Raw genomic sequence first — 13,605 nt, forward strand, 5'->3', positions numbered from 1 at the left:
CTCCCAACTACACTTCCAATTCACAATGCAATTTTTTTTTCATAAATGCTCACAAAAGAACAATCTCATGATAGGGAATTTCTTCTTTCCCGTAGCATCCTCACTCTAGATATACAACATAATTTTATTTCAATCTGCACTGAAATTTGTTGAGAAGAGTTGGTGTACAGTGAGACTTGACTTATAAAAGCCAGTAAAAATGAATTATATTATGTATTTAATAAAAACAGATGAATGGGGTGGGTAACAAAACAGACTTTGACTCAAACCAAAAGCTTTCAGAACCACGAAGACGATTCGTGATGTTTGTGAGTCATTCAACATAATAACTTCATTTGAGGGAATTCTTTATAGTTGACGCATTCAGAAAATCTGACTCACTACACTACACCACACTGCATCTGCAACCAGGACTATGAGCATCTCTGGTGAAGTGTAAATAAAAGCGCCACTTACCTCAAGAATTCACACAGTACATTCTTACATTCACACAGTACGATCTTACAGCGAAAAATACACTTTTAAAATGCATCATGTTTCGTTTTCACATCCCAGATTTGTTAATTAACCTAAACCATTTGGACTACACAACTGCATATAGCCTACTAAATGTCCCAAATGGTAAATCTCCAATCTATCTCACACTGCAGATGAACAATGCAACAAAAGCAGATGATGAGCCAGATTTTAATTTTATACAGTGAAATCTGTTTCATACAGATCTATTTAAGCTAGCGTTAATGTTCCCGCGTGTTTTTCTGCCTGCTTCATGGCTGTAAGCAAATCATGGTGCTTTATATTCTGAAGGGCTGTTATAATCTTCAGAGTTTATGGAAAAATGAGAAATATCTGTCATAGTGAAAGATATGACTGTTTTGATTTTTGTGAAGCTCAGGGAAACATTATTCATACTAACTAACTATATTAAATGTGTGGTCAATGGGAACAATACAATGGCATCATGAAAAGGTCAAGTCCCTCTTAAAGACTTCCTTGGTATAAAAAGCACAGAAACACTATGTATAAAATGATAAGCTTCAACAATCTCTTCCTTATGAGGTCGAATTAAGTCAATCTCTTCCTTATAAGGTACATTTATGGAGCACTCTTGCCTACTTGAAATCCTGAAATCACTTCTTCTTGTGATGTTTCGGCCACATTAACCAAATTATCTCAACCCGATCTCACTGGGAAACGTATCTATGCTACAAACTGGCCACTTCATATGAATGATGTGAATAAAAAAAAACAAAAAAAAAAACATACCTGTTACGGGGTGAAAGCAGATCACATGAAAAGTATGAATTAGATTGGTTGAATTCATAAGAATTAGCCACAGATTCGCAAAAAAAAGTTAAATAGTTATGACTTGCCATGAGATTGTTGACGATTTCATGCCCTGGAGTAATAGTCAATTAAAGGGATAGTTCACTCAAAAATAAAAATTAGCTCATGATGTACTCACCCTGAAGCCATCCTAGGTGTATATGACATTCTTCTTTCAGACAAATACAATCAGAGTTATATAAAAAAAAAAGTCCTTTCTTCCAAGCTTTATAATGAGAGTGAATAGCTGTTTGACTACGGAAGTATAAAGCGCATCTATTCAAGATTAAAGTGCTCGACACGGATCTGCGTGGGGTTAATAAAGGTCTTCTGAAGTGAAGCGATGCGTTCGTGTAAGACAAATATTCATAAAACTTAAAACTTTATCGACTAAAATAACTAGCTTCCGGCAGACGGCAGTACGCATCCATTTACGCCAAAAGAGTAACACTTGAAGTTGACGCACAATGTAATGACGAACGCAGTTGCCCAGCACTGTCTGTTTGAACCGCGAGAGGCGTCAACTGCCGTCATGACGTTGTGCATCAAGTTCAAGTCCGCAGATCCGTGTCGAGCACTTTAATCATGAATAGATGGACTTTAATGGACTTCCAAAGTCAAACAGCCATTCACTCCCAACAACTCCGATTGTATTCGTCTGAAAGAAGAATGTCAAATACACCTAGGCTTTAGTGTGAGTAAATCATGGGCTAATTTTCATTTTGAACTATCCCTTTAACTTTAAAAATAAAAATAAATAGACATTTAAAAAAGTTTGAAAAAATATTATTATTAAATTATTAAATATCTGCTATTAAATTATAGAGTTAAAGTTAAAGGGGTAATAAATCGCTGGCAAAATGGGCTTTCAATAAGACTTGGCTGCCTATACAGTAGAAAGGTGAATAAAATAATGAAATCAGCCTGACAAGAAAAAAGGCTGTTGTCTTGCCTTTTGCCAAATAGGAAGTACAAATTGTTCCATCCAAGGCCACCCCCAGTCTGCTGTGGATATGCTTGACCAAAGTCAAATACCGCCTTGCTTTAGTAGGAAATACTTCTAAGCAAACTTATAATGGTGTCGACTTGTATTGTTCCCGGTTGTAAACGTTTAGCGTGAATGAGTTACTTTCGGTTCCCAGTGAACAAACCTGCACATTGTAGGCAGCAGAGTACTAACTGGACATAGAGGTTATACCATCATGCTAAGGATATGCGGTGTGATATTTGCTCACAGATCAAATGAGCACACATAATGACTGTCATGTTTTAAAGCCCCAAGTCAAGAACATCATGTTGCTCACGGGTGTTGTTTTGGTTGTATCCAGGATACACACATCACTAACAGCAAGTAAACTATCGTGGCACGGAGTACTCTGTAGAGGAAGTGTGTTCTTAATTTAAACTAGCTATGGTGAATTCCTAACATAACCTTCCTTAAATTTGCCACAACCAGCTGACATTCAAACTCAACCTTACACAACTACCCTTTACTTTGGCCAGTGCTCACAACTCACCTAAACTGAATGACCTTCAGTGATCAAACAGACCGAAGCCGGCCACGTTTCAACTGGCATTCAACAGAGTCTCTTAAAACTGACATAACCTTTTGTGTAATCCTCATCACCTGCTTCTAATGAAGAGCAACCGCTAGCACTGTCACCAGAATTCACCTCATGAAACCCCAACCGAGTCAGTATAGCCAGAAAAGAGAAGGTACATACTGGGGTTTGAACAATAGATTGAGCACACTAGCATTGTACCATTCAAAAGTTTAGGGTCTATAAGATTTTTTTTTTTTAAATATTTATATGATCAAAAATACAGTAAAAAAACTGTAATATTGTGCAATTTTACTTAAATTTAAAAATTAATTTTCTATTTTATTTAAAATAGTAATTTAATAGAGTCATCGCTGAAATGTACTCTGGTTTTTTAATGTCTCACGATCATTCCGAAATCATTTTAATATGCTAGTACTGTATGGTGCTCAGGAAAAATTACGGATTTTTATCAATGTTGAAAAAAGTGGAAACTGTGATACAATATATAGGATTCTTTGAAGGTTTAAAAGAACGGCATTTATTTGAAACATAAATCTTTTAGAAAATTATAAATGACTTTACTGTCACTTTTTATCTGTTTAATGCCTCCTTGCTGAATAATAATAATAAAAAAATCTTACTGACACCAAACTTTTGAACAGTAGTATAAACTAAAATACTCTGAAAAAAGCTATAGTAAAATATCGATTAGGAAATGAAACAACTCATAAGATGATGACTATGCACAGAAATGCACAACACAAGCTGGAGTTTCAAGTTTATATAAGACGAGACCACAGGAACATGAAAAGCTAGTGTACGCTGCAGGTGTCTGAATGCGACGTAACCTGTCCTCCAGCGCAACAGCCCTCATTTACCAGTCAAACGAGCCCTGAGAACATATCTAACGCCCAAGGGCCACACCCAGTCGACATGGACAGATTAAACAGAACAGTGAATTATGCTGAAAATGCAATTAAACTAATTCCTTCAACGAACGATCCATCTATTTAACCAGGTGTATACTGGTATGAACCACGAAGTTTGCAAAAATAATAATAACACATAATGCATTTGCCATTCCACTAGTATCCATATTACTAAAAAAACAACAATTTTAAATGCATTGAATTAAATGAATTTCCTCTGCTGAACAAAACAGGGAGGTATTTCAATGAAAACAACACGCCGTCAAAGGCAAGGTCGTCAGAGAAAAATGTTTTTTTTTGTTCTTGATAACGTGAGACAGAGACAGAGTTTTATTAGAACTTCTTGACATATGCAAATAATACGCCATACAAAAGCCCAAATAAACACACGTTATGTAAATTACGGCTTTCAAGTCAGTATTCGCTGTTGGTAGAATATGCTCCCAGCACTATTGTCTGAAGTGACAGTAACCGAGGACACACCTATAGACACTGGTCACCTTTCCACACCTCTATCTATTTAAATAGACTGGCAGATAAAATGCAGGTTTGAAGGTTATAGGATAAGGGTGTGGGCTCTGCCTTCATACTACAGAAAAATCTCCCCGCAGTCCTCACAGGATAACCAGATGATAACAGCTTTTGCAGAATGTCTTACAGTACAATGCCTTAGGCAAGCCCTGTTAGGACAACTGAAACCAGGTGGCTCCTTCTAGACACTATAATAACAATTTGCATTCTTGACATACTAGTAAGACACTTCTGAATACAAGGGAACCACACTGTATGCTTTTCAACCTGTAGTAGTACATCGACATTCATTAAAATGATGTTGCATTACGTCAAGTAAAAGGCCCTTAAACCAAATAGCAAAATACAGGTTATACTACAAGTACAAACGCCTGCCAGAATTGAGAATCAAACCCAAACAAAGTGCTTCAAATGAATGAGCTTTTCACCACAGGCTACAACATGCGCATCTGGAACCCATCAAAAGCCAGAACATCATTCTGCACTGTCCAGAACTTAAAGGGTTAACCCCGCAGTTTCAACACACCAGAGAAAAAAAAGAGAGAGAGAGAGAGAGAGGGAGGTGTAGAGGGAAATTGAGGGTGTGTAGCACATGTGTACAGAGAGAGCAACAGCACGCAGGACAAACGCTGTCCGATACTATCAGAACACTGATACGTGACTTTTTCCAGCCTAGCGCGTCAAATTATTTTCATCTTACCTTCGCTGGCTTGCTTTCTTCGCTGCATCCATCTCCACACGGCTATCAAGGTGGCCACATGCCCCAAAACCACCAGGGTTGGGAACACAGTTCCAGAAGGGTTTGCCGGCATCGAGCCTGGGATTGAATTTGTGAGCTCCGCGCGCAGGAGCAAGGCTGGAGGTGAAAGGTGAGGGAGGCTATAGGAGGGAGGAGGCAGGGGGGCTTTAAATGTACCCAGCAAAAAAAAGTTTCTCCAAGTACGAAAGCTCTAAACGACAGCTGCCCCCCTCCTGTCCTTTTTTATTTTTTTTCTCCGTCTCTCTCTCTCTCTTTCTCAATCCGTGACTCTGGTAAAAGCGCTTGAGCTGCCTCCACCTCCCACCCTCCTTTCACAACCACTCTCGCCTTGACCAATAGCTCACTGCCTGCGTACTTTTTGTTTCTGTGCTCCGTTTTAAGCACGCTCGCTCATTCCAGTTTGGTCTCTGCAGTCTTATGATTCAGAAGAGCTCCTGTTTCTCTATAGTTGTTCTCTTATAATCCACTGTAGGAGCTTTTTTTTCTCTCTCTACTCAGGCTTGAGTCTCCGGCTCAAGTTAATAATACATAAGTGAGGTTTGTTTTGGGAGTGCACACACTCATACACACACACTCACTTGCCCTCAGCAGCCGATAAGAGTCTACTATTACATAATGCCTTGTACCAAAGTTTTCTGGTCTGCAATATAAAAAATGTGTTTACTGGATTTTTGTCTTCTTTCTTTAGTTTAGTGAAAATGTGATTTTTTGCAGTTTCTCTCGTTCATTATGTAACTGCACTGTACTTTCAGGAGAAAATTACTTCCATATGTTTTCCAGCTTTACCAATGTGCTGTAACTTTCCATACGCCCCGGCAATTAAAAGGTTCTCATTTATAAACAGCGGGAACGCAACAAAATGCCAAGCAGACTGACAGATGTCTTAGACTTTCTACCAACAAATGTCAAAATATTATTTAATCCTCGGCGGGAGAGAGCTATTGCTCTTGCTGAACAAACAAATTAAGGACTGAGAACATGCAGAACCTGGAACACAGTGAACCACTATTACACTTGTACTTAAAGTGCTGTGGTGAAGGATATTATTGTGAACGTTTGTTTCCAAACACATAGCTCATGGCACACCCAAAGTCATAAAACACTAACTATGCATCTACTATCACATTAAAGTACTGGAGCAATGTACAAAGCAATGGTATTAAAATGAAACTGGCACAAGCACCTCCATTTTAAAACAGTTACAATGACCATCTTGGTGATCTATGGCCATGTGACCAAGCAACAGGGAGGGGCACAAGCGTTACAGTTCTACACTACCGAATAAAGTCGCCGCAAATAGAGCTGGCGACACATTAAACGGGACTCATGCTATGCATAGACGAGACGACGGAAGAGTTTAAAAGTAGAAGAGAATCCAGGTCGGGTATGAAGCTATGCAACAACCCCGAGATACCCGTCACTCACTGCTGTGGTTGTAAAAACTTACACGCCAACACACACACAACCTAACAGGAATAATCTTCCAGGTTACTGGGAATAAAACAGTGGCAGTCGAGAGAATGAGAGAGAGAGATAGATAGATAGACAGACATTAACTATAAATAGAAAGATATTAACTTGATAAGTTGCAACTTGCAAAACCACACCCATGGGCAGTTTGCACACATCAAGTTTACATACTGGAAACTGGGCTGATGGATAGAACCAAAATGGCGTCCTCTACAGGCCGCACTCTGACCTCACTTCCTTTTAAGTGTGGTACAGTTTCACCTGCCATCCATTCCTCGAGTATGAGATGGATGGCAGGTGAGATACACAATAGAGATGGAGCAGAACACAAGCAGAACTGAACACTTCACCTTAAGCTTTTAAAAATCTGCAGTCGAATTAAATTGCTATGAACTCAAAAACAGCATTATTAGGAATGGCAGTAATGCAATATAAATGATATATGACACAAACGTCCCCTTTCAGCAAGACCCCCTGAACAAGAGTCCAATTCAATGCCCAATTTCAATTAATATGCACTTCTAATATCGTCCACAAAAATATTGAGAAAGTTCTTCAGTTTCAACCTACCATCGGGTGGAGATCGGCAGCAACAGCAGCAGAGGTTCATGTTGAACAAAATTGGCCCTTCTATCGTTCTCAAGCAAAATACTGACACCAACTGCTAATGTAGCACATCTGACCTCAAGACATTGTATGCTGATCAAATCCAGAGGGGCGTACAGCAGTCAGAAGAGGGGGGAAAAAAGAGAAAAACATGGAAGGAAACAGGGAGGGAGACTGAGAGAGCGAGAAAAAAAAGAAAGGGTTTTATTCAATCCATTCCAAATGTTTTCCGTTGTGGAAACTGCATCCCTGCAATGGTGGTGAAGTTCATTATACACTTAACTATATAAACGTATCAAATGGATTTATTTCCGTACTTTTTTCAAGAAGTACATGGAAAAAAAAGACTATGGTAAAAACCAGCCTATATTTAACAAAGAACTCATTGTGTAATGCCTCTGAAGTCAAAAAGCAGTGGGACGTCCCTTAATTTGCTAGAATTAGAAAATAAATGGGAACCTCAACTACTAGGTTTGCAAATCTGGACTGCCAAACAACTGCAACTCAAATCTGCAGGGTTTTTTTTGCAGTAAAACCTCAGAGTTTCAAATTCTACATGGATCTGTAAAGTGGACGTACCAAAATAGTAAAGCCTTGCAGGAAAGAAATACAGATGCAAATGGTGCTAACAACCTAGAATACAACTGAATGTTGGGTAGCTTTTAAACATATACAGTAACTGAGACCAGGTAACAACCAATTAGGAAACTCCACATCTATTTCTTTTCAAGAAACGCCCATCAAGACAACTAGCAAAGAAAAAAAACATTAGCATGCAGATGTGTGCCAATGTAAACAGCAATAAATCAAGTGATGTATGTTTAGTTTAGAGGAAACGAAAAGGACATTGGAGCAAGTTTCAGAATCCTGTATTTAATTGTAAAAAAAAGGGCTTTTTAAATTTGTATTTATTCCGAGTGTTCCTTTAAATGTGCAAATCAAATGTTGCCTACCTTGGCCTTTCTGGATCAGATCCTCCATGAAGGATCTACCATCATCAATCTCCATTACAGCTTGTTTAAAGCAATTAGGCTGATTTACTAAACCGAGATGACTTGAAGGACGACAGCGTTTCCCTTTCGTCTCTCTGACCCCGTTTGTCTTTATTTCACTCTGCAGTCTGCGCTAAATCTGGAAATACGTTTTTTTGGTGAGATTGAGTTGGCAACATCTTAATGTGATCATCAAGACTACAGAAGCAAGCATGTTTCTTGCCCATTTTCAAAAGAAGGAGAGAGAGAGAGGGGGAAAAAATGAATGGACTTTAATTGGTCTCAGATCTACTTCTTCTGTGTCATTTCTCTGCCTGGGAAAAGGAAACTTCTGGAGCAAAAGCAGAATGGTTTGTTTTAAAATAGTGCACTGCCTCTGACTGTAAAGGTGTCCCGGTCCCATGATAATTAATGAATTGAAGGTCTGTCTTAACTTTAAATATAAAGTTTCTGTCGATTTATGTGAACAGGAGGTGGCAGTATAGAGTCGGGCAGCTGTCCTCCTTATCCAGTGAGGGGGGAGAAAGCTGCATCCTGTGCCATGACCTATGACCTCTTTGTGCTGTTTAAAACTGAACCAAGATCCCAAGAAAGACCCTTGAAAGTTGTTAAAAAACCCAAGGAAGTTGTTAAAAAAAACCTTTCAAAGATATCTGTAAAGCATATATAAAATAAACTACAATTCTATAATAGATTGAAGTCTAAAATGGGCCAAATATGAGTGATAAATTAATTCATTAAAAATTAATAAATGATATCGGATTGTCAGGGATTCCAAGGTAAAATTGAATCTTCAGTTAATTATTTTTTAGTTTTTTAGGGATTGTTTTACTATTTGTGACCCTACCCTGGATCACAAAACCATTCAAAGTCGCACGGGTACAATTGTGGCAATAACCAACAATACATTGGGTCAAAATTATCGAATTTTCTTTTATGCCAAAAATCATTAGGATATTAAGTAAAGATCATGTTCCATGAAGATATTTTGTAAATTTCCTACCGTAAATATATAAAACATTTATTTTTGTGAGTGAATGCAGCACAATCGCGAACATAAATTAACAACTTTAAAGGTGATTTTTCACAATATTTCGATTTTTTTGCATCCTCAAATTCCAGATTTTCATATAGTTGCATCACGCCAAATATCCTCCTATCCTAACAAGCCATACATCAATGGAGAGCTTATTTATCAGCTTTCATATGATGTATAAATCTCAATTTCAAAAAATTTACCCATGTGACTGGTTTTGTGGTCCAGGGTCACATTTGTCCTCTTAAAGGCTAAAGTTTCCCTATAGCCTTTAGACTTCATTAAAACCCATAGAACGTATCGCTTTCAGACTTCTCTGTGGGCACCAGTCCTTCTGGACTCATAAATCGTCGATCTGTCTGTCGTTCTGTCTGTCTGTCTGAGAGCGACATGCGGATTCTAGCACTCGATTATGGTGTTATCGATTCGCCACAGGCGCTTTTGTGTGTTTAGAAAAACAAAGCAGCTTCTGTAACTGATTCCTGGAAAATGATTTCCTTTTACAAGTTAAAGTCAAAGCAGTTTCCCGAAGATGTTTTTCTTGTATAACAAGCCTAAGTCCATAACATAAGAAACCAGTTAAACTTTTGCAACCTTCAAAGTACACGAGGAAAGAGAAACAAGACAGAGAGAAGAAAGACCGGAGAAGCCTAAGCACCTCAACGTGGGGGTCTTTGCTTTAAAAAGGGCATCGCAGACCTCAGAAGGTCAAAGCTCAGGCATATGGACACCGCATTTCTGAGACACACTTTCCCCTCTGAGTCACTGCAGACATTCCAGCTGAACAAAGTCCTGACCCCATCCATATTAGGGCCATCTGATCTGTTCCATTGCTTACACTAAATAACGACTAGGATGGGATTTTCATGGTAATACTGTCATCTCAACACAGTCTGATATATTTGAGCTTCTAAAGTAACAGAAATAGATGTTTTGTACGCCATTCATTTTTCTCATAACTCTACAAACTGGTTACACATTCAGTTCTTCAGAATAGTAAAGCCTGAGGTACATACTAAAAGAATGAATGAATAGGAGGGATGATCATTAAACTGTAGCAACAGTGTAGCTTAACCTGTTTAGCATTTCATTTCTTAAACAGGAAACTACAGCCAGAGTGTAGTAGTAATTACACATGGCACAGGTTTACTTTATCAGAGTAAAAATAAAGAAAAGAATAATAGTCAGAACTCAGTCATAAACCCTGCTAATTAGTGTAATATCCTAGTATTCCTACTACACTCAACGGTTGGGTTTGTCCATATTTGACCCTAAAATGGGTTGAAACAACCCAGCATTTTTGTATGCTGAATCAGACATAATAGGGATGTGGCTACATGTCTTTTAGTTTGTGACGTATATGTCCTTTACATATATTTGTTTTTGTATGCATTTGTTTACTTGTTAGAAACTTAAATAACCCAAAAAAGCAGCAAAAAATATATAGTGCATCCATTGGGCTAAATTCACTGATGTTTATAATAATTTTTTTTTTTTTAAATAGGATGCTACTGTCATGTTCACTACCTCTTAAAATTAGACACTAATATACTGCAAGTATCATATAAGAAAATCATCACTCAGCCATGGCTGTCTTCAAAATCAGACTTAGGAAGTTTAGTTTGGTGGATGGTGAAACACTGAGAGTAAACTTTCAATGGGTTTTTTCTTTCTTTCCCACTGCCATGCCAGAACCAAACAATCAACACTACTGGACATTATGTTTAGGCCCAAGGGGTTTCATAGTCATTAAAGAAAGAGACAAGAGGGTTAGTTTGTAGAGTCAAGAACAAATCCTCACAAGACTACAACATGTATAAGGATGCGTTTTGGAAGAAGAATGCCACAAAACAATGCTAAAAAAGCCTAATTATGTGTTGTAAAATTACCGGTGTGGAAAACACTACTTGTCCCATTCATTTCTGAGGCACATCACGTTTAAGAGAAAGGAAAATGTACTAAGGTGACAAATGGCAACAAAAAAAAAATCTCTCCTTTAATGTTTTTCATGTTACCAAAAACAGCTTTGCACCATGATCATCACCTTGTCTCGACAAATCAGCTGGAGGCATACTCATGTTGAACTATACAGCTAATTGCAACTTTGTGCTTAAAATGTTTCACTTTATTTATCGGAAAACAATTTAATTAAATAAAATAAATAACATTATGGTTAAAAAATAAAGTATACATTTAGGATCTAAAACATTTATTTTAATTATACCATTTATTTGAGTGAGATAGATGGATATGAATGCTAAAAATAAGAGACATGGTGAACAGTCGTTTCAAAAGAAACTCAATGCACCCTTTCATTTATGAACCACTGATTTCGAATGCGGTGTTTGGAAGGCCAGATTCATTAATCAACATCGTATGGTTCATTTACAGTAATAGGCCACTCAAATACAAGCATGCACCAGGAATAGAGGATGCTAATTACGACTCCTTGTATTTCAGAATGGATAATTCATCTAATGAAAGGTAAATGGAGTGAGTGCTGAAATAACAAGTTTCACTGTTTCTCGCTTCATCTCCATTTACGTCACTATGATACGTACACAATCATACGTGCTAATGGATGCTGATGGAAAATACAGCTAGTCTCTCAAAGGGAGATATAGACAATGGTGCCTATGTTTGCAGTGTCTGGCAAAATATATGAGGCATAACTCCAAATGTGTGGAAAGAAACATGGCTTACAGACCACCAAAAAATATATATATCACGGAAAAACAACTTGGTCTGTTTCACGTCATAACTTTTACGTTTACATTTGAATAATGCCTCTGTGTAAGTAGAATATGTATCTCAGAAACTGATATATATATTAGGGCATAAAGGGTAATGAGAGCAGACTTTTACTAAACCACACAGTGCCCTCTGGAGTTTAATGCTGGTTATATTTGCAATGGTTTAAAGCGCAGAATGAAATAAACAAGGAATCCCTGACACATCCATCAAAAGAGTATGACATTAATAAATTCAATAGACATTCTTTCGTGATCTCAAACACAATTTTGACATTTTCAGAGACATATTTTATGCCTCATCTGCAACTCATGAAGAGATTATCTGTACTCCGGTTGCTCAAAAACATCTCCACTCATTAGTTGCAGATTCATTCAAAGAGAATGAATTATCACTCAACCCTGAAATCTCACACAAGGTTTAAATATGCAATCTGTCTCCCATTTAAATCAGTGTTTCAAGACCTCACGTTTCACAATCTGTTCAGATTTCAAGATATTTGGCTAAAAATACAGCACACTCCCTGCTGGAAAATGTTGTTTTGATTGACAGTGCTGTTATATCTCTAACCAGATAAATGCTCAAACTTCTAAACCACCAAGACCACATTAGTTGACCAGCTTAACCATGAAGAGCTTGCTGCTATCTAAACAAGACCTCCTTTGTTAGCTTCACTAAAGACAATGCTTCAAATCTGCAGTACTTTATATAGCCTGACACTAACAAAAAAAGTTCGGAAGACGATGGTAATCCCACGTTTTTGGACATGCACCATAACAACAATATAGTTTTCTTTAAAGTACACAGTAAATACTATGATATCCCTAATGGAAAACAAGTTTATTCAAGTGTGATATTAGTATACTCCTTTTAAAATAAATATAGTTTCAGTCTACTGTTTATGTACTTCTCAAAAATATACTTAAAATTGCACTTACATGACTTTTACTGACAGAAAATGTCTAAGTACAGTATTTGGCCTATACTTGAACTCGTTCTATTGATTATAATAATAATACTTAAAAGTATTATTAAGTATTTTAAGTATATTTGGCTTTGGGATTGATAATACGGTCTTATAAACTTACATTGTATGAAAATATTGATTTAAAAATAAAACAGGCGTTCCTAATTCTGAGTATGTGATTTTTTATAGGCTATCCACTGATAATAATGTACATAGGAATTTACTTCAAATCTACTTAACAGTAGTACATTGATATTAGTATACTTACTTTACTTATAAGTAAAGTTCAAGTATACTTACAAAAAAAAAGTATACTTATAAAATAAGTTTATTTTATTAAGTGTACTTATAAGTATACTTAATCAAATTAACTTATTAATAAGTATACTTATTTTTTTGCAAGGGATATGAATCATTCTATAAATCAAAGAACCATGATTTTCATGGAAAACCAGCATGCAAGTTCATGCTGGGTGGAGAACGTGATATATTTGTTGAGAAAATCTAATCTAATCTAATTTCAGGGACTTTTAAAATGTAATTACTTTAACTTAAAACTGTTTTTAAAAAAGGTTCAGTAAAATGTTGAATCAATTCCTCTTGAGAAAGAGACACAAAATGAACATTTACCAAGCTTTTCGCAGAAGCCAAGCCACAAGTAGTGCGCAAGTCCATCTGTAAGTCATTGCCTGA

The 13,605-nt window shown here is 37.0% G+C and overlaps 1 protein-coding gene across 11 annotated transcripts in view; it reads right to left on the reverse strand.

Annotated features, from left to right (window-relative positions):
• Window positions 1–13,605, reverse strand: part of pleca (plectin a) — a 91,380-nt gene that overhangs the window by 48,234 nt on the left and 29,541 nt on the right. For 4 of the 11 annotated variants that reach the window (XM_079591699.1, XM_079591695.1, XM_079591708.1 and 1 more), the window contains exon 1: window positions 5,031–5,400. The exons of 4 other annotated variants lie outside the window; for them this stretch is intronic. In XM_079591699.1, coding sequence (XP_079447825.1) covers window positions 5,031–5,142 — 112 coding nt within the window. In that variant the 5' untranslated portion in view covers window positions 5,143–5,400. Of the gene's footprint in view, window positions 1–5,030; window positions 5,401–7,130; window positions 7,261–13,605 lie in introns of those variants that run through there. 3 more of the 11 variants (XM_079591703.1, XM_079591700.1, XM_079591697.1) reach the window with 3 other exon arrangements.

This window comes from Phoxinus phoxinus (genome assembly GCF_949152265.1).
Source record: "Phoxinus phoxinus genome assembly, chromosome: 19".
Classification (NCBI taxonomy): Eukaryota; Metazoa; Chordata; class Actinopteri; order Cypriniformes; family Leuciscidae; genus Phoxinus; species Phoxinus phoxinus.